The sequence below is a fragment of the Dreissena polymorpha genome, chromosome 1, assembly GCF_020536995.1.
Source record: "Dreissena polymorpha isolate Duluth1 chromosome 1, UMN_Dpol_1.0, whole genome shotgun sequence".
NCBI classification, from domain to species: Eukaryota; Metazoa; Mollusca; class Bivalvia; order Myida; family Dreissenidae; genus Dreissena; species Dreissena polymorpha.
In genome coordinates this window covers 89,437,415-89,458,713 of record NC_068355.1, presented here as the reverse complement: position 1 = coordinate 89,458,713, position 21,299 = coordinate 89,437,415, and the positions used below count along the sequence as shown (strand labels likewise).

General features: G+C 37.2%; 2 protein-coding genes across 2 annotated transcripts; both read right to left on the bottom strand.

Annotated features, from left to right (window-relative positions):
- Window positions 1-378: 378 nt before the first annotated feature.
- LOC127840001 (sushi, von Willebrand factor type A, EGF and pentraxin domain-containing protein 1-like) lies at window positions 379-10,042 on the bottom strand. Its single transcript, XM_052368392.1, has 10 exons — window positions 9,872-10,042; window positions 9,080-9,241; window positions 8,483-8,650; window positions 5,926-6,087; window positions 5,367-5,537; window positions 4,103-4,279; window positions 3,268-3,450; window positions 2,831-2,965; window positions 2,216-2,357; window positions 379-1,905 (listed from the first exon to the last, which is right to left on the bottom strand). The coding sequence occupies exons 4-10, from the start codon at window positions 5,966-5,968 to the stop codon at window positions 1,419-1,421; spliced, it is 1,338 nt and encodes a 445-aa protein (XP_052224352.1). The 5' UTR covers window positions 5,969-6,087; window positions 8,483-8,650; window positions 9,080-9,241; window positions 9,872-10,042; the 3' UTR covers window positions 379-1,418.
- A 383-nt stretch (window positions 10,043-10,425) lies between these two features.
- LOC127835958 (uncharacterized) lies at window positions 10,426-14,818 on the bottom strand. The gene is made up of 7 exons (XM_052362408.1): window positions 13,745-14,818; window positions 13,258-13,361; window positions 12,976-13,116; window positions 12,383-12,559; window positions 12,048-12,154; window positions 11,013-11,157; window positions 10,426-10,442 (listed from the first exon to the last, which is right to left on the bottom strand). Exons 1-7 carry the CDS (start codon window positions 13,849-13,851, stop codon window positions 10,426-10,428), a joined length of 798 nt encoding a protein of 265 aa, XP_052218368.1. The 5' UTR covers window positions 13,852-14,818.
- Between the last annotated feature and the right edge of the window lie 6,481 nt (window positions 14,819-21,299).

Below are 21,299 nucleotides of genomic sequence, written 5' to 3'. Positions count from 1 at the left end.
TATTACTGTTTCTTCACTTATATCATAACTAAAACGAAAATTTGCGAATCTGAAACAACTTTTTTCAATTTTGTCAATTTACCAAAGCGTGAAAAGATCCCTTTAATATTATGAGATCGCCGTGGTCTAATAGTTATGGTATCCGCCTATTGGCCGAGAGGTCACGGGATTGATCTAGATCTCTGGGAGCGTTCTTAAGATCTCCCACATAAACGCAAAGTACTTGTTATAGGCTCGATAAACGGACTCGATAACGTTTCAAATACGCTTTAGGCTTCCTATGCAATCGAGCTTAAATAAATAGTTTTAAACTAAACACATCATTTTAACCGCCGATGGTATTGCGATTAGACATATTTAAGTCGCATAAAATCCTAATGCAATTGGCCACTGTGAAAATCAGATTTCTGTCGAGGTTTAATGCAACCGCCGCGCTGAGATTTGACTGGTTCTGAACTTAGCTTTAACCAACCTCGTGATGAAAGCCGAGCCACGTGAACAATAATTTTCCCGTTGTTGATTTTACTTTTTTATGTAATACATTATTATTATAGCCTTAACGAATACACGATTTTCAAAATATAGATGACAATGATACTACTTTTCATAATATAATACTTAAACAAAACAAAAGTGTTCCATGTCTGGAAGGATTTTCTTGAGATGGCAGTCGTAATTGTAGTTAACCGTAATGAAATAAGTGCTGCTTAACGTAGCTTCGGCAGATTTATCCCGACACACCCACACACACACACACGCTCGCGCGGGTAATCAAGCGAAATGTTAAATTACAATCATACGTTGTCTATTGATAACTAATACATAATAGTGTTATTAACAATAAACACAACTTTATTTAACAAAACATGTAGAGGGTTAAAATAAAAGAAAGTCGATACAGCATAGAGTTCAAATTGTGTTTGGAAGGGAGTTCATAACATATCACAACTGCAGTGTTCTAGAAGACAAACCCTAATTATGTTATTAATATGCAGATCGATCTGGTCATAATCAGTCTACTTTACACGTATTTTTGGATTATATTGCATAATTTAATATGCTAGAGTGTACCTGTTCTTTGTAAAGAACGCGAGTTCACATTATTCTTGGCTGTGCACGATTTGAACGAGCTTAGCATCGCTAAGTCTTCGTCAGTCATATGAGTTGCTGGTATCTGAGTAGGCGTTTGAATGAAATACAAATATAAGGAGCTTCTATGCATGCTTCTCTTTTCAAAGTGGTATCATGTCTTATATAATGTTCACACATGTCAGTCAGTTGATTAATTAAACAAATATGAGTCATTTCTAAAAACTTTGCAAATATCTGCTATGTAACGCATGCGATATTCTAGCTTTTACTTGGTATGATGTTAAGAGTCCGCTCTATCCACACACATAATCCCCTTTTACAGTCTACTAATGGACGGTGGGTATAAGGCCAGACCTGGGGGTGGTATTCAGCTCGTGTTGTGCCGAGCTACCGATGTGGTGTTGCAGTACCGGTGTAGTAGATTGTCCAGGCCTCCCTAGAGACGAATGCTCCCGCGACTGTACCGGCACGGTCCGAGGTGTCCTCTCTACTGACGGACTAGTCCGACTAGTTATCGGGGTCGTCCGACCTAGATCGTTGCTTGTGGTTCCTTGGAGAAGCTTCCTTTTTGATCGCTTTTTATGTTTCTTGCTTTTCTTGTCAACATCGTGCTCCTGCCCGAGATGGTTGCTATGGTCATTACTAGGGGTGCCCTCTTTGCCCCGGAAGCTGACCACGTTCCAGGGAGACGGCTGATCGTGGTAGATGGAGCTGCTCGTCGTCTCCTTGATCAGATGTAGCAACAAGTTCCCGGAACTCACTGCTGTCGTCATCCTGGATGTTGTTTGCGTTGTTGTCGAATCGGGCTTACTTCTGCAAATAAAGTCCGTATTTTCTGATATTTCATTAATATTCAAAGATTTAACAATTGTATTATCTAAGTAGGACAAAAGTACATACAAAATGGATCGTAAAAACGGACAGTGAATTGGTATTTTTGTTAAAACTATGGACCAGTAAAACTACAAATACATGTATACAAATGTTCGAAGATTTGTCTGCAAGGAAAATCACGCTATGTTGCGCATTTCGATCAATGCTCGAATGTAATGACTACCCCGCCCCCATTGTTTCCTTGTTTATCAAGCGATTGAAACTCCAACGTGCAAACGTATTGTTGTACCTGAAACTGTCAAGATCAGTCTTGGTTTTGAAGAGGGGCGGTACCACTCTGTTGTCCATCACGTGTTGTGAGTGGTCAAATGGCGCGTGCGAAACAGGAAACCCGTTCACCTGGGCGTGGCCGTTCTTTGTTACGCCTTTATCTGGAATTGATAGATGATAAATAGATTTTCTTAAGGAAATCATTAATTCTAATGGTCACTTCTTTTAGAAAAAAACGCTCCTATATAACGTAATTTGGAACTTTTTTTACTCATTAAAATACGTTGAAATATAGAATTGGTAAAATACTATATACCGGAAAGTCTGTATACTTTAGACAAATATGTATTTATGAAGTACAAGTAAATGCGATGTTACTGTATTTATGCGCGTCGCCTTCCCAGTCGTGTATCGAAATTGTCATTATATTTCCCTTAAATCCAGTTGAACAATGATAGCATTTTACAAAAAATTGTTTCTGCGTAACACAATTGAATATACTATTTTTATGTAACGTTAAAACAAGCGCAACCATTACTTAATCGTGAAATGTCCGCTTTCCTTAGTAAGATAGAGTTCAGGTAAGAAATCGTCTATGCACCCTTTCGTACGAAACTGCTTCCGCCAATCTTACCTGTTCTCCACTTAACGACCTTTATGACGAGTGCCCCCACGGCCACCACCAGTACACCACACAGCACCGCCAGGGCGATCAACGCTGGAAGTAGCCGGTCAGAGCCGGACGCCTCCGCCACGGATTTTAAAGGCACTGATATGTGTCCAGTCACGTAAGTGTAATATATAGTTTCAAGACCGACAACAGCCGTGAAATAAAAAGCGGTTAATATTCTTATTCATAATTATGTGATTGAAAATATGTTGTCATTTTTAAATGGTATAATCTATTTCCTATTTTCTATTTGTCATTCCATGCTCTTACATAAAAATGGAATGATACAGAGTGTGAACTGATTTATTGTTGTTTATAATAAGACAGCTGCAATAAATATTTAACAATACATTAAGCATCCGTAACATCCGCGTATAAGTAAGATACATCACAACGCATACCGCATTCTGCCGACGACGACGATGACTGACTCCACGAGCCGTTACTCAGACAATCCAGCACGGAGGCCGACCCTCCTTGGATGACGTAACCGGTGTTGCACATTAGCTCTCCACGCGTCGATGTTCCGTTAGTCATCAGCTTGAAACTTCCCCCGACAGGATCTGGTGGTGCGCCGCAGGAAGCTGTAACGTATCATGTTGATCTTACACTACGGAATACTCACACGTTCAACAAACTTACATCGAGGAATACTTAATCTGAAACCGTGCGTCATTTTAAATTAATTATCACATAGAATAATTGTTTCATTTATCAGCTTCCAATTGGTTGGATGGCAAACATGTAACTCTTATGTTATTCTTAAATGTATTGATCTAGGAAGCAGATATATTCAGTTGCATTAAGTTCCAAGTTTCCTCTCATGTTGGCATATTTGCGAATGAACATTAAATGCCATACACCATTACCGACGCAATATTCAGTAGTAAAGGCTAGGGATTTCAAAATGACCATCTCAATTTTGAAAACAAACGAATTGGCAATTCCAACGTTTATTGAAATCGGCTGGAATTGAATAACCTTTTATAAGTTACTGATGAACAGCAAAGTCTGCTGAAGTTTAGAACCGATCAAAACAATGCTGAAATTCACAACTAAGATTTGTGATATGTAAAATTTTATTCACAACTAATATGCTCTAATGAAAACACATATAGTCCATGAATGTGTACTTAAAACATACAGGTGATTATTTTGTGTATTATTTCTCACTTTTTATGTTGTAATTTTCCCATGAAACATTAACACTTTTTAACTTTGATCACAATTGCGCACCACAAGATGCCGACATAGACGTCGCGAATATCCAGGTCCCGTTTGTGTCACACCTCCCGTTAACGCTGCCGCTGACGGTGGATCCGACCTCACACATTACCGTCAGAGATGTGATTTTGCCGTCGGAGATATATGCGTAGCTTCCAGTACCGAGGTTTGGCGGATCGGCACACTTAACTGAAATAACAAGAACGGTATTCTATGAATTTTATTTAAATTTCTTATTACGCCATCGCTTGGTTATTAAGGGTATCACGTTTAAACGTTTAAACGGTCGCGTTTCGTGTTTTGCTCAAAAACGTTTACCAAAACAGTAAACGTTTAAACGACAGTCAATATCACTATAATAAATATTGGTTTGCAAATAACGTAGCCGACTAGCCGTACGAATTAGATCGATGACGAACTGCGAAATCCGGGTACTTGCGTTAAATCCGGGCTACCGAATTCGGCAGTAATTTATTTCTTATTGGTTAGCGGATGGCACAGACATGAACGGAAACTAACGGAAAATCTTCGCTACTTTCCGAAAATCTTACAACTTGGCAACGAAACAGTGCATATGCCGCCATCTTGAAATATTTTTAGTGGTTGATTAGCAAAGTAAAACACTGCGGTAGCATGTTGAAAAGAAATAGTTTAACCAAATTATATATTGATTACGTTTTTGCTATTTAACTGGTTTTTCATTTTCTGCGGTCAAACGATATGCACATTGTATTTCATGTGCAAAGTACGTGCATTTTTTTTCGGAGTGTCGTTTTCGGAAACAGTATTTTTCATCGATTAAACATTCTGTTTGACGTTCTTTAAAAAAAATTTATAGAATGACGAATTCACATGTGGTGATACTGATGGTCTGTTTTATAATATTGTATGGTTTTAATATGACGTCATTGCGCGAATGGGATATGCACTGAATATTACTTCCGGAAATAATTACTATTTTCAGTTTGGAAATGCGATGTTACAGGTGCTTTTTAAACGGACATAGGGATACCGTTTAAACGGTAACGTTTCGTTTATTTCATTTCGTTTAAACGTTTAGAAAAATCTGTAAACGCGATACCCTTATTGGTTATTGAGTGTTGAGAAATGACTTGATGTTATCATCATGAATTTAAAGACATCGAGAATGCATTCTGATATCAATGGACTGTCGGTCATAAATACAGCTAAACAGTCTTAGTCACGTAACACAAAACCCAAAGAATCCCTTTGCACACCACGTGCTACGACAGAAGAAACTTGTTTAAGTACCCACCACAAGTTGGCGTCGGCGGCGACCAGTTTCCTGTATCCAGACACACTGCCATGTCACCACCTTTCATAGTGGTGCCCTTGTTGCACTGGAAAGTTGCTATGGTGAAGGTGCCGTTTGAAACTGCAGACGACAACTTGCCGTCGCTTGGAGGTGAAATAGTTGAACATTGTACTGAAATGGATATATGGGTTATTGCTTTAAATTAATGTCATATTAGTACACTCTTCAAAGACATATGTTATTGTATGTTGTCAGAGAGAAAACAATAGTGTGTCCACGAATATGACTGCGCATTATAACATGTGCGATAAAGATCAGGGATGACGAAATAATATATCCTCTATTTTCATTGTAGTTGTTGTTTTTTGTGTCTGCAGATATTCTTGTTTTGAAATTGTTGATTTTAGTTTTTTTATAAGTTTATTTTAAAAATGTATTTTAAAGATTAAAACGCTTCTTCACATTTGCTTTTGGGAAACGATGAAACTGGGCAGTACAAACATATTTATTTTGCCGCATCAACTGAAACTATATACATGTAAGTTTAAAGTTCACGTACCACATTCAGGGTCCGAGTCCGACCAGCCCCTTCCCTGGTCCATGCAGTAGCGCGTGCGGGCCCCTTTCAGAGAGTAGTTTGTGATGCACGTGTATTCCACCAATAAGCGGTCTTTGTTCACTACAAACGCACCGTGGGATGGAACAACGGGGTCGCTGCAATCTGAGGACCGTGGAATTATATAGATATGTTTGCTGATATATGCGCATTCAAACACAATACACTCGATGGACATGTGGACATATTGGTTTATGGACTTTAAACTGAAATAATTAGGTTGAATTTGAACGCAGTTAGTTCGCCTACGTCTTCAATTAACTAAGAGCAACAATAACTTTAATTAATTGTTTTTGTTTTTGCTGAGGTTTTATTTTTGAAAATACTTGTCTGACAGAGTTATAGCATTGTTAGACCTTATGCCTCAGTCACAAATAATCCGGTCGCCGGCCGATGTGTCCGATCTCAAGGCATCGGGAAGACTTGACACGTCGGAGCCGTCCGCCGTCCGATGAGTGACAAAGTTTAAAACCTCAGTCACAAATAGACACCGATCACCGTCCGATCAGCGGCCGACGTTTTTTTCCGCTCATCGGTCTGGCGACGGCCGATGATCGCACGCACATCGGGCCATTTTGTAGCATCGGTCGGCGTCCGGATTAATTTATATTACAGTTTGTTTTACGCAATATCGGGCCAGGGAAGGAATCGAGTTGAGATCAAAAAAAGATCGGACGATCAACGAACGGTTATCGCCCGGCGTGCGCCCGACATCGGAGTCATTGTACGTGTATCATAACGAGCATCGTCCGGCGTCCGTCGGGCATCGTGCGGAGGCCCTCCGCAATCAGACGGTCGCCGGCCGATGTATTTTCCTCTGGGAAATACCTTTACTTTTGCCGATACACGTTCAATGCATCCGATGTCGGGCAATCGCCGGGCGATACCCGTGCGTTGATTGTCCGATCTTGTTTCGATCTCAACTCGATTCCTTCCCGGGCCCGACGTCGGGCAAAATTTTAAGTGAGACTAAAAATTAATCCGGACGCCGCCCGATGCTACAAATTGGCCCGGTTTCCGTGCGAGCATCGGCCGGTCGCCAGCCCGATGAGCTGAAAAATATGTCGGCCGCTGATCGGACGGTGATCGGTGTCTATTTGTGACTGAGGTATAAAACAAGAAAAAAAACATGAATATTTAAAAAAAAAATCAGCAACACGAAAAATTGACGTACAGCAAACTGGGGCCTCGTTGCTCCACTTTCCCGAACTCAAGCATGTCGACGTGACATTCCCTTGAATGAAATATCTATCGGCACAGACGAATTTTGCGTATGACGTTACGCCATCACTTGTTAACGTGAGATTGCCGTTAGATGGCGCTGTCAAATTATCGCACTTAGCTGAAATACGCCCAAAGAGTTTTGATAGCTCCACATATCACTTCAGCTTAACGAAATCAATAAAGGCAAGAAAACACATGTTTAGCTTATCGCACCTGATTGTCAAATTGCTATCTCACCGATTGCAATAAAAGTCTCTGATCAAAGCACAATTTTGAAGATGTAATATAACAATTTTAAATTAAAACATGGAAATAAAATTCATTTGATGGACATAAGTAATCTCGTTTTGTTTACTTGCTATTGCAATAATGAGATGTGAATAAAACGCAATTTATTTCCATAAATCTTCAATGAACTCCAATCCATTATAACTTGATTGGTTTTAGTCGTATTTTTGTCTATGTCTTTGCTTCTAAACAACGAATGATACCTATATAGTAAGCACCAATATATGTTAAATCAAAATTTGCTAGAAATAATCAATACACGTGTTTTTGAGTTATGAAATTGTTAGACCTTTAGCTCGATAATAACATGAATATGTGAGTTATTTATCAAACACTGACGTACAGCAAACTGGGACCCCGTTGCTCCACTTTCCCGAACTCAAGCACGTCGCCATCGAATTCCCTTGAATGAAATATCCTTCTGCGCAGACAAATTGTGCGTACGAAGTAACGCTGTCACTTGTTAACGTGACATTGCCATTAGATGGCGCTGTCAAATTCTCACACGCAACTGAAATACGGTCAGTGAGTTTTGATAGCTCCAATGACAACAGGAGCTGAGCATAAGTTGTAAACGCACGATATAGCACGTTTTGTTAATTGTCCTAAATCGCAGATTGTCATCTCATCAATGACAAAAAAATTCGACGACAAAAGCGCATTTTGGGCGGGTTTTATTCAAGAATATTTAGTAAGAAAATAAGCATGAATTAGAAGCAATGGGCATGTATATCTGTGGTGTGATCGGACTTGCGATTGAAATACTACTAAGATTGGAATGAAACGCGATTAATTTTCACACGTCTGCTGTTATTCCCGGTGCACTAAATAAAGTATGATACTGCATATAAGGCAACTGCTGACTTGTTTGTGAAATTAATATTATCAAGAAACAGTAAATACACTTTTTAACCATTGAATTGTTAGCCTTTAACAAGAGACTAACAGGAATATGCGAATAATGAAGCTCAACGTAAGAATTACTTACAGCAAACTGGGACCTCGTTGCTCCACTTTCCCGAACTCAAGCAGGAGGACGTTGCACTCCCTTGAATAAAATATTGATCGGCGCAAACGAACTGTGCGTATGTTGTGTTGCCGTCACTTGTTAACGAAACATTGCCGTTGGATGGCGTTGTTAAAGTATCGCACTTATCTGAAATTAGCTCAAGAGTTGTGATATCTCCAGCTATAACAAGAGCTTATCAGCAGCTATAATAAACATGTTTCGTACATTGCCACTTAATCATAAACAACCCTTACAGCTTTGACAAAAAGTATCAGATCAAAATACAATTTGGCGTATGTTATTTGATCATGCATAAAGTGCGGTCACACTGAAGAGAAAATAGATATGTTTATCATACCAACGTGTGCTAAACCGACTCACACTTATGACATGACCAGAGTTTTTAATAGAAGCCGTGAAACGGTCTAAACTCTAAATTTCCCTTACATGGTATAATAGATATGTTGAAAAGATTCAATATAGAACACTACATTCACGGAATAATTGCCCATACCATCCGTTTTTTACAAAATTATTCCCTTTTTTTCAATAAAAACCAAATATTGTTTAACTAACTACAAATCGGAGCTGATCCGCCCCATGTGTTTTTGGCAGCGTTGCACGTCTGGGTTTTGGAACCGAATATGATGTAGCCCGTGTCACAGATGTAGTTTGCCGTCAGTCCGTCATTGGAAACAGTGACGCTGCCGTTGGCCGGATCAGGAGGGGTCGTGCACGCTATGTATAATAAAAAATAGCATTTGGTAGTGCTTACACTTAATAATATATTACATGAATTAGGGCTGTTAAAAAGCCAATTGTTTCCAGTAATGGTTGATAGGTAAGCTAAACATTGTTTGTTACTCTGTTTTTAAGGAATTCATTTTTTTAAGAATATGCAGTAACATGCAAGAATCGTGCAAATCTCTTTAAAACATTTGCATGTGTTTTTCTTTTAAATTGAATTAAGTATCAGAAAAATAAGTAAAAACGATCAATCAATTGATTGTCATTAAGTGAATGTAGCAAAGATGATTAAAACACTCAGCCTTTTTACGAAAAAGTTGTAAGGTCGGCAAAAAGATTGGTCGAGTTCATTGAAAAGATTAAACTACTTTTTTACGCATGGTTCAGAAGATTTGAACCGGTACACAAAAACTATAAACTATAGTGGCCGGAAGGTAAATCGTTACTTTCATCAACTCTTAATTGCATACCTTTATATATATTTCGTGTTAATGTTTGTTTGTCTGGAAATTTTTTTTAAATACTGTACATGTGAACTTTTATTTACCGGTAAGCTATTTGTGATTAAAAGTGACGCCTCAAGATCATATGAAGTGATGTGACCCTGGCGACCATACTCACTACATGATGGAGTTGCCCCTGTCCACAATCCGTTCACCTGGCACACACGGGTGTCATTTCCGCTAAGCGAGTACCCGGTGTCGCACGTGAATTTCGCCTTAGTGATTGCTCCGTCTACCGTAATATTGTGACTTCCATGTAAGGGGTTCGTCAATGACGGACATGGAGCTGAATAAAGTGTCGTCACAGATATTCAGATTGTAAAACAGGGCATAAAACAAAAATACCACGAAATAAAGCTCAATTGTAAAAAGCTTTTCCCTTTCATCGAAATACATTTGGTCGTTCGTTCGTTCAATCGTTCGTTTCGTTTATTCGTTCGTTACCTCATTTATTTGTAAGACGCTATTATGAAATATGTTCATATAAAAAAAGTACATAAACATGTACATACATGTTAACATAAATGTAGTATAAACACACGTTTAACTATACCTTTTCCGTATTTTGACAATTAAACAAGAAATGCGAAATAACTTCTAATTAGTTGATATTAAAGTTAATAAAGTATCAAACAATATTCTTAAAAATTCGCAGCGCTTATTTAATAAAATCTACTTACGACAGGGTGCTGAAAACGGTGAAAAAGAAAAGTGAATTCTGAATGGTTACTGTTGAGTTGTAAGCAATTCTATCACATAATATGATACTATACATCGATGGAAACTACAAGAAAGGGCTCATAATCGTCACTGAAATATCGATCAGTTTTTGAATATAAGCAACAGATGATAACTAATGAACTATTCTATTTTCCGACTTCGACAGGGGCTTTGTCCCCATAACATATGGTTTGACATAGACGGCTTGTCATCAACACTTAATATCATAATACATTAGTTGTTAATTGCATGATGAAAATCTCGTTAGCTCTATATGACCGTTTTGATTTTTGACATGCAAACGTGACCATTACCATTGAGATACTGTACAGTAACATATGATAGGCGCTCATGTCCAGGCAAGGTTTTATGACTTGCAAACGGATTTCATTGCTAAACGTTGGTTAATAACATATCAAATACCAGGGTAACCACTTCGATGTCTGAGAATTGGTCCATTGATACAGGAAAACTATTCCGAAAACAGCAATACTATTTATTGTATTTGAATTGGCATATGAAGTTCACACATGCCATACACGTCGGCTTACATCCATCAATAGTGAGAGCCAGGACACTCCCCTCCTCATGAAAATCATTTCTAACCGGAACAGCGGTGGGGGTCTGGCCCTTCTTACAGTAGTTGGGCGTCACAGACATCGACTTGCCGTCTGAACTGATCGCCTGCAAATGGACATCGTTATTGATCGACGTGGGCCACTGCCACACACAATAATTTTGTTTTTGCTTTTATATAAGTGAGGGTCTGTCATACCACGTGTTTGGACATTAATTATGAGTTAAACTTATGTATAATCGTATCTTAAATGGCTAAAAAGAAAACATATATTATATAATGACAGCCATCTTACTTTGACCGACCAATATCAAAATATGTATGATATATTGACCTGTTGACATATTTTATACACCCCCCCCCCAAACACACACAGTTATTCAACTTATTCTGGTCCAAAATCAGAAGAGAAAGAAAATTATAGACACGTTCAGATTGTTGCACTGTTGAATAAACATAAAGTATGTAATGCAATAATTATTTAGAATGTGAGAATGTACGTTAATTAGATATTCGTATATTTGTGTAATCATGTCAAGAATGTTAACGGGCTGTATCAAGCCAATATTTTACCTATAAGACGTGATCTTGAATTTTAAGTTAAAGAAACGGGTATCGCGCGACACTTTCTAGTCAAAGAGATTATTGATGGCAAATTATTTTTAAAGTGAATAACGAATGATGAAATTACAGTTATAATCATTATTTTAAGGTGTATTAAATTTGATCTAACCTTGAGACCTTAAATCACAGGTTATTTGCTTGATCATTTGTGCCAAGTTAATTTGTAAAGTAAGCTATTTTAATGATGAATTTGAGCAGGCTTTGAGTTCGACAATAGTTCTCCGCGTGGGTTTCATTCGTGGTGATTTATTTAATTAAGTTACACGGGGCGAGATTAGGGACACACAAAGACGTATAAGACACGAACAGCAATATTAGCTGGCATCCAGCGAGATAGACAATAAAACAATTTTATAATTAAATCAGACATTACCACACACGAGTAAGTGAACGTATTGCTGGATGTAACGTCATTATGCAGTGTGACGTACGTGCTTGAACTGGAAACAACAACATCTACACAGCGGCTCGTGGAAGAGCCTGCAAGAAGAATCAAACAGAAATATATTAACAAATTAATTAAGTAAATTTCTCTTTAATGCGAAGTTAAATCTAAAAATCAAATGTATCGGTAAAAATAGTTGTCGATTAAGTTATCAGCTTATGATTCTGTTTTCAAACACGCTGAACTCGTCAGTTACAAAACAGTCCTGCATCAAACATAGTGCAGATGATTCGATAGCTACCTTAGTCCTATATAACGAATACCTGCATATAACGGATATAGAACGCCACACGTCGTATTTGCCTCCATCTGCGTTTTGACGTCACATATGTTGATTGCACCGACGTCATTTTCGTTACAAACGTCAGTCTTTGTGTATTTGAAAGTGTACCTTGCCAGAAGGCTGTATGGACAAAGGACGGCGGCGCTGCTTGCACTTCCTTTTGAGCAAAGAGTAAGATTACTGTAGTATAAATTGGAGGCTTCAGATTACATCACGCGCCAAATAAGTTAGTTAGGTAGGAATAGTAGGACACACCCCGAGTCCTTACATAATACAGCCTCGGGCGATGAAGGCCCTCATAAACTTCGAAACACACACACATAGCTCAATAATACAACATAAAATATGTGCAACACAAATAAATGTACCTGCCGAGTCAAAAGCAAAAAAAAATCAAACTCCATGGACTCGGTTAATATTCTTGTATCGCTGTGTAAATTGTCTTTAATAGCACACGTGTATTAATATACAAAACTATAAAATAATCACTACTTATTCAAATGCCATTTTATTTATGTTTGTCCGTAATCACTTCAGTTTCTGACGATGATCTCGATCAAACTCGGCGCATACCGGCCTTTATCCAGACACCGGACTCCGACACGTTAGCTCGTGCCAATCCAGAATGGCAAATCTGGGTGAACGTATCGGTCACCATAAAGGAAGCATTTATCATGGTCGCACGCGCGCTTCCCTCGAGCCCATGTTGAATAGCTGAGAAAAAGAAACACGAACACAGATATTTTTAAAATACTTGTCTTGCATATAATAATTACTATTTTATTATATAATATATCACAAACGCGTTTACTGATATCATTTCGCCGGTTTCTTGGTGGGTTGGAAATAACGTACGTGAATATATGTAGTAGCGGTAGGACACGTCCGTGAGCTTTGTCAGGTGCAGGCAGAGGAAGCCAATAAAGTCAAAGTCTGAGAAGGCAATTAAATTGTTTGCCCTGAAAACAATATTTTTCAATTAGTCTGTACAACATAGCAATTCATACCTACCAATATTATATATATATATATATATATATATATATATATATATATATATATATATATATATATATATATATATATATATATATATATATATATATATATATATGTATATGTACTTAAATTGCATATAAAGAATCAGGTTTATATAGATTACAAAAGGTCCATTTCTTGGGAGTTACTTCAATGGGAGCGATAAAAAGAAGCTCCATGAGTAAGGATCGAACCAGAGACTCTTCGGTCACAATCAGCGGATAGATCATCCATTACAAAAAGGTTACATATGGACACACAAATGAAGATTTTGGAGCAACAGCGACAATTTTTCTGCACCTACTTCATCACGATGAGACTCATTGATGAATAGAGGCTGGTGTCGTTACAGCTCCAGTTAGATATGGTCTGCACTGTTTCCACTATGTATGACAGGACCCAGCCGCTCATACCGGTTGAGGTGAATTCCAAGGCGCCTCTCTCGTCTTCCCAGACGCTGTTAACGAACTCCGAGGGCCAGTTGCAGGTACCTGTAAGATCGAGTAGCTAGGAGAAAGCTGGACAAACCGTATCAAATCAAAGGCAATAGTCTACCCAAATAATAAACTTACTCTCAAAAACGGGCATTTTCGCGTCAATTTCTTTATATGACACTCGAACGTCTAGCATTAGTGAACAACTCCATTGTATGGAGTAAGCCTAGGCCGTGTGCGTGGTAAGCAAGTGTTCTGCGCTAGCCGGGTAGCCAGAGCAGAGTATACAACAACAAGACAATGTGTATAATGTGAGTACATGAGTAAATTCATATGTTTATACTCAGTTTTAAAATACGTATGATAACATTACTTAATCCGTTATCTCTACAAAAATATGTTTCTACTCACCACCTGCGCCTAAAACTAAGTACAACGTTATCCATGTATAAACGAAAAGTGCTGCCGATTTAGCTAACATTGTGTATCGTATTTAAACTTAGATTCTTAAAAAATACAATTAAGAAATTAATAGTATAGTATTTACAGTCATATTAATTGAATGGTATTTGCTAGATCTTGATTTCACGAAAATTAACTTTTTGATATTTAAATCAATCGAAACCGGAAAAGTCTAGGTATTAATTTCAATTAAAATTGCGTTCACCTTTCCCGAAACAAAGAGGTGCAATGAAGCGATGAGCCGCAACACAGTCACCTAATCGTGTTCGTCAATGTAATTATACTTTGGTTCGTTGTTTGTTGTTTGTATTTTGCGCTAGGCAATTAAATGACGCAAGTATACAATACCTCGTTTTGTAATTATGCTGACATAATTGCTGAATAGGCCAGGTCCCTGGATGGGCAAACATTTTTCATGCAGGTATTGATCACCGGTAACATATGTTTTATGCGGCAACCAAAAGCATGAAATTCCCATGCGTAAAATGCTTTACTGGCTTAGGATCCGTCTCAATCTCTTGCACGACGGTTACATTACATTCACCTCTGTGTTGGGCTCAGAACGGAATATTGTTATGAAAGCGTCTCATTTATGTCATGATCATTCCAAGCGTTCATCATTGAGGTTACAGAATACTAAACAATCTCTTGCACGACGGTTACATTGCATTCACTGCATTAAAGAAAACCATCTCATACCATGATATCTTATATCAGTCTTAATTCATTATTATAAAATTGATATGTTTTTTATGTTAAGAAACCAACATACATACACACGTCGAAGCAATTCCTAACGTCACTCAAAAAAAATATGTTCAATTGATTACATGTGTGAAGTGCGTGGAATGATTCTATCTGCGTAAATGGGCAATAAATTAGTTCCAAAGAGTTGCATTAAAACTCGCAAGTTTTTGGACGATTTATCGTACATTTAAAAGTCATATTTCTTAATTTAATGCATGCGATCTTAAATATCCAATCAAATATACGTTGAATGCGTTTTTTCGGTTTTATCTATTTTATAGACAAAATGGAGGGCTGAGCCTTTCGCAGAGTTGTATGTGAGAGCAAGGAACGACAACTCTGCGTGGAGATTGGATCAGTCTATCAATCGGTCTTATCGAGACGACAATTATAACCCAGAGCTAATATATGTTTAGAAGATATTTCGTTGATAGATTAAAGTCCACACAAGCGGAGGTGTCGCCCTTGATCAGCGTCTGTTTTCTTGAGACGGTCTATTCCCGATGGCTAAATCATTGCATGGTCCGCGATGTCTATTGCACGGCTCATACAATAGATACTTGCTTAAATAATGTTTGCTTGTCTTAATTGTAGTAGGTACCTGTTAGATAGTGAAACGGAATAATCTTTAAAAATAAATATCAGTTGGATGTTCTATAAACCATCAATTTTCGGGTTCAAGCATTCGATAAACATTCGGTCGGTGTTTTTAGTAGCGTCCATTGAACAGTTTACCACGAAAAAGTACATAATCAATAAATGACATTAATGATTAAAAAAAACTAATACAAATTTAATCTTCCTGGTGTAACTTGATGAAGACGATTTAAAAAAATAATATGAAGCCTATTGTTTGAGTCCTGAAAAATTTCACGTTTGGTCTATCCCTTATTCTCTTAGTATCGACCCACTTCAAAGTAACGGGAAATAAACGAAAAACCATCAAGAAGTGCTGGAAATTCAATTTTTTCGGCAAAGCTGTACTAAGCCAGCTTTTCACCTAACCTGACCTTTGTTAGTGTCCAATAAAATTCAAAAACAAAATTCCCGCGTCAAGGTACGAATGAATACACTTCATTTATTCCATTGGCGGATTTGAGTATACCACCAGAACATTGGAAACATATCCGCGTCTTTGTAACACTGTTCTACTGTATGGAACAATTTTATCTCTAATGAAAAGGCTTAATAGATAGAACAGTTTTACACTCAATTCTCGACATCAATACAGTTTGTGCGTGCACCTTTTATTTTCATAGAATTACCAGCGCAAAAGCGTTTATACTTAAAGGCTATGTTCTCATATTTAGTACTTACTTACATATTCCTGTCAACATGTAAACATTTTTAAGTATAAAGAGCAGTGGAAGCGAGGCCTCACTTTAATGGATTGCATTTCAACCCGCGAGGTATCGAGTTTATATACAGGTCATCACCGGAGTTCGCGGCCAGTAAAATAATCGTTATATAATAAAGACGCTTCCCGTGAACTAGGTGACCTGGAATTTTCTTTAGACCAGAAATATGTTAAATGAAGATATTTAGCAATATAATTATGGTATGTCAATAAAAGATTCTTAATGTGTTTTCAACAATACAATGATAAATATTATTTTTTATTTATTTAACAATAATTATTCCACCATATTGACTAATGTATTAAGCATGAGCGCGATGATTCTCGATACTGTTAATAATCGAATCGAACGGCAATGCCCGACAAACCACTAAAACAGGTCTGTTTGAAGAACGCGCCTATAAATACGGATAATTCGCGTGTGGCCGGTTGACTCATATGTTTTAATTTCACTTCCATTCTTCTTTTGATTTTCTGTTTTGTTTCTATAGGTTTATGACCAGCAATATGTAATAATGTAAAATAAGCCGCGAAAACTCCGCGTAACATCCCGTACTGCGTGTGATGCAGCTAAGAACTGCACAGAAAAAGACATTCGCTATCCTTGATCTCATTCATTGAACTATCAACGCCGTATATGTTTTTTAAAGATATTTCTTGCTAAAAGTTGTAATTTATTTGATGTTTTTTTTTTAAATATAACATGATCAATCTCATAATATCAGGTGTTTATTTGAAAGAAGGTTCCAGGTTAATGCTGTGATTTTTAGCTCACACTAATTTTACAGAGCATATTTTGCAAATCAGTATGTGCTTAGAAGCCTTAGCTAAGCTATGGAAAGACAACCATTGCCTGTTGCAGCAGACGACAAATGCTATGAGCGTCTGCTAGGAAAGATAACCACCACATTTGCCTGTTTATAGCTCACCACTGGTACACTGCAGTGGGTATATATGACTAAAAGTGTTTAACAGCTTGTAAGACGAGATTGGCCTGTCTAGTGTTTATCATTGAAATATGTACATATTGGCTGCTTTCAGGGAAAACGGGGCTTAATGCATTATAAATATGATTAGCCTATGCATACTGATGCGCACAAGCTTATCAATGACGACATTTCTGATTTTATAATGTTTTTCGTTTTAAGAGAGTCTCTGGTACTGTGATGACAATTTATGCATATGCATTAAGCCCTGTTTTCCCAAAATGAAGCTTAAATTATATTTTTGATTAATGATTGAAAACAAAAACACATATGGACCGGTGCTTTAAGACACACTCTTTACAAATTTGAATGTGTTGTGTTCATTTAAAACTTACAATATAAAAAGCTATAACATATTTTTTTAAACTGAGTTGCGAGCAAACACCTACAGTGCCTTCAGCGCTTTGATTAAATTACGTAACACACAATTATGTTAGTTTGTTAATGGATTAACAGTAGCTTTATCAAATGTTGTATATGCCGCTCTTAAAATTATAACCTGTAAAAGTAAAGAAAACACGTGCAAGAGTTTCGATTTTCCATTAAGTTGCTATTTGTAGAACAAGCACATGCGCATAGTAAGAAATCAACCAATCAGAAAGGTCGATATTATGATGAACCACTACAGGGAGCTAGCATGTGCATCCGCAGCATCGGTTCTCATAAAGTAATATTATGCGCATCTTACAGTATATGCTATGTTTATAGCCTTATAGGTGTCTATCGCAACCGTTGTTTATTTTTGATGTTTTCACTTCATATACACTTATATTTGTTAATGCAGCATCAACATACTAAAACAATATCCCGGAAAGAGAAGAATAATGCATTTGAATATCAACCGTACTTTCGTTTGACAACTGATCATGCATGAACGATGTGATACTAAATTTAGTTTTAGTGCAGATTCGTTCATACGACACACGAACACTAACTCCGATCCTAATAAAAAGACAGTTCCGCTCGGCTTAGAGGACTAGGCAAGTCATGTAAAAGATTATGCATTTACGATGTGAATCTAAATTTAGTTTAAGTGCAGATTCGCTCATACGACACAAAGACACAATTTTGTTTTCCGGATCATTTTAATTTCCTGCAACGATATCTATTCATACGACACACGAACACTAATTTCGATCCTAATAAAAAAGACAGTGCCGCTCGGCTTAGAGGACCAGTGTGGCCTTACCACGTGGTCCGTCGCGTCATTTTGGCTAGCACGCCAAGCAGAAATTGTAAACATTGCCTCCGCTAAGAAACTTCAAATCCACGTAAGCATCTCATTATTTACTCTATTTTGACGAAATGAAGCGCATGCTATGGGAAAAGTTGAGCACTATTCCCGGTTATATAAATATTTGACACAAGATAAGTACTAATATACCAAAAACAAAGTAATGTTCACTATTTTTTAGTACCGGTAATCATAATATCGGCCTGAAATAAACATGACCTACTTTCAAACGAAAACTTGAAATCATGAGAAAGATCGTCGTTATAGTCATTAATAAACCTCAAATACATTTTAACTTTAAAAATGGAAAAAAAAAACATTTACTGCCCAGCACTTCTCGAGGTTAGGGTGCATGCAAAGGATAACATCCATAGGTTGCAATTCAGGTAAAATTAACATGTTTATGAAGTTTATTCATTATTTTCCTTAATTTGTCTCGAACGACGTCTGTTTAGTGAAGCGCACAGATTCTCTGCGCTGAACTGCACCCATGTTTATGAAGGGGTGCATATGGACTGCCAGAGCCGCCATAGCAAAAATTATCAAAGGTTCTGGCAGTCCTTTTATATGGACTAGGGTGCAGTTCAGCGCACGGAATCCGTGCGCTTCACTAAACAGAGTTACAGACGTCGTTCGAGACAAATTGAGGAAAATAATGAATAAACTTCATAACCATGTTAAATTTACCTGAATGGAAACCTACGGATGTTATCCTTTGCAAGCATCCGATAAAAACACGACGATGTTTCAACACACTTTCCTCGCTGACTTTGTTATGTTTAAATTTTGCGTGTATTCTGTCACTCTGGATCAGCAGACGATTTATTTCATAAATCAATCTCTGGGTTAATGGTCGCCATCTTTCGAACTACCTTCAAAAATACAACAACAACAATAACAGTAGGAGACAATTTTAATTGCGAGAAGTTGAAAAATTGAAAACATGTGTCACGGTTGTTGAGTGGAATAATGTTATTTTCAACTGTGCACGAAGCATTTGAACTGGTAGTGGAATAACCGAATTGTTGGTGGAAATGGAATTTAGAAATATATCTAGTAATTCATCATCGTGTAGAATTATCATCAGCATCATTTCTGTGGAACATTGCAATATTCAAAATACAAGTGTTTCATAGCTATGGTGCTTTTGACATAGTTCACTAACCATCAAGACTGAAATGATTCATGCACACAGGTAAAGTAAATAATTGAATTTGTGCAGAATGTTTATTTTTTACAAATTATTATTTAATTTGACCAATTTATTTTAGATAGATTGCACTGAAACTCAAAGTCTAAAGCTTAGTAAGACACTTAAGCCAGTTTTCTGAGAAGAAACAATACTTGTTCAGAGTATAGCAGGCTCATGCCGCCTCTGGTTTATTTATTTTGCCTCGGCCTTTAACGTGGGTCGCTTTGATTTCAGGTGTTTAGCCCCCATATCAACAAGGCTCTCGACGGTCGACCCTATATGTAGTTATGCATATTGTTTAAAGATTTTGAGAACCCTCACTCGGTGCCAGTGGGGATAAAACAGGGACCTTCTTATAGCTAGATGAATGCATCAAATATGCCAGCAACACAGTCACTTTATAATCAATAACATTATAATTGATGATTCTGTTCTTTTAACTACATGTTTGTACATTACTAATTTACCAAAACAATGTGAAACACATTTATATGCCCCCAAAGGAGGGCATATAGTGATCGCACTGTCCGTCTGTCTATCCATCACACTTTGCATTTAGGTTTCGAAAAAATGCTCATAACTTCTATGTCGCTTCAGATGTAACATTCATATTTGATATGCATGTGTATATGGACAAGGCTTTCCCATACACACACAAATTTTGACCCCTTTGACCTTGAACTTAGGGTCAGCGTTTAGGTTTTCAAAAATGCTCATAACTTCTATTAAAGCGTTTATCGGGGGCGTATGTCATCCTACGGAGACAGCTCTTGTTTTTGCTACTGTCCTCTGCACAAACCATGATATATCTGCATATGCATCCAACCAAATCAGTAAAACTATTTGTCACTTAATTACAGTAAGCTTATTGCATGTTAACTTTTCAACAATATATATATATATATATATATATAAATATATATAACAGATCTTGAAAAAAACACACATCAAACTTCAAATTGTTTTAGTAAATTATAGGCTTTAATTGGTCTTGTGACATTGACACCACTCATGCATGCGACTATACAATTATACAACTATGGGACACATTATTTATGAGAAATTCCAATACATCAACATATCGTCTCAGATTTAAGACAGATAATCTGGTGCTTTTTTGCTGCCATTTTTACTATTACACATTTTTTCATTTTATGTTATGATGCATTGAACTTGTTTCTAAATTAACCAAGCAATCATGTTAAACTTTTGAAGAAAGATGTTGTCTGATAAATATAGAAAATATAATCACTACAAAGTGAACAAAATTCAGTTGAATACTGTGACCAACGAAGATTTGCCAAAGAGCAATTCAGATCATGATTTAAATTAAATACAAGTAATATGAAAGTCTGCCTATTGGATCCCAGTTAAGACTTATTTGTCAAATCTTCACATTAATTTTCCCGGAGCCATGTAGAATTGGGGACTAAATACCATCAAGTCA

Bases quoted from the DNA above. Each gene is read 5' to 3' on its own strand.
- LOC127840001 (XM_052368392.1), bottom strand. From the start codon at position 5,968: ATGGACCAGGGAAGGGGCTGGTCGGACTCGGACCCTGAATGTG. The intron at 2,358-2,830 runs GTAAGATTGGCG...TATCAATTCCAG, and splicing joins GGTCGTTAAGTGGAGAACAG to ATAAAGGCGTAACAAAGAAC. The intron at 1,906-2,215 runs GTACAACAATAC...CTTTATTTGCAG, and splicing joins ACTGATCTTGACAGTTTCAG to AAGTAAGCCCGATTCGACAA.
- LOC127835958 (XM_052362408.1), bottom strand. From the start codon at position 13,851: ATGAGCGGCTGGGTCCTGTCATACATAGTGGAAACAGTGCAGACCATA. The intron at 13,117-13,257 runs GTACGTTATTTC...TCTTTTTCTCAG, and splicing joins CCGCTACTACATATATTCAC to CTATTCAACATGGGCTCGAG. The intron at 12,155-12,382 runs GTATTCGTTATA...TTCTTCTTGCAG, and splicing joins TCTATATCCGTTATATGCAG to GCTCTTCCACGAGCCGCTGT.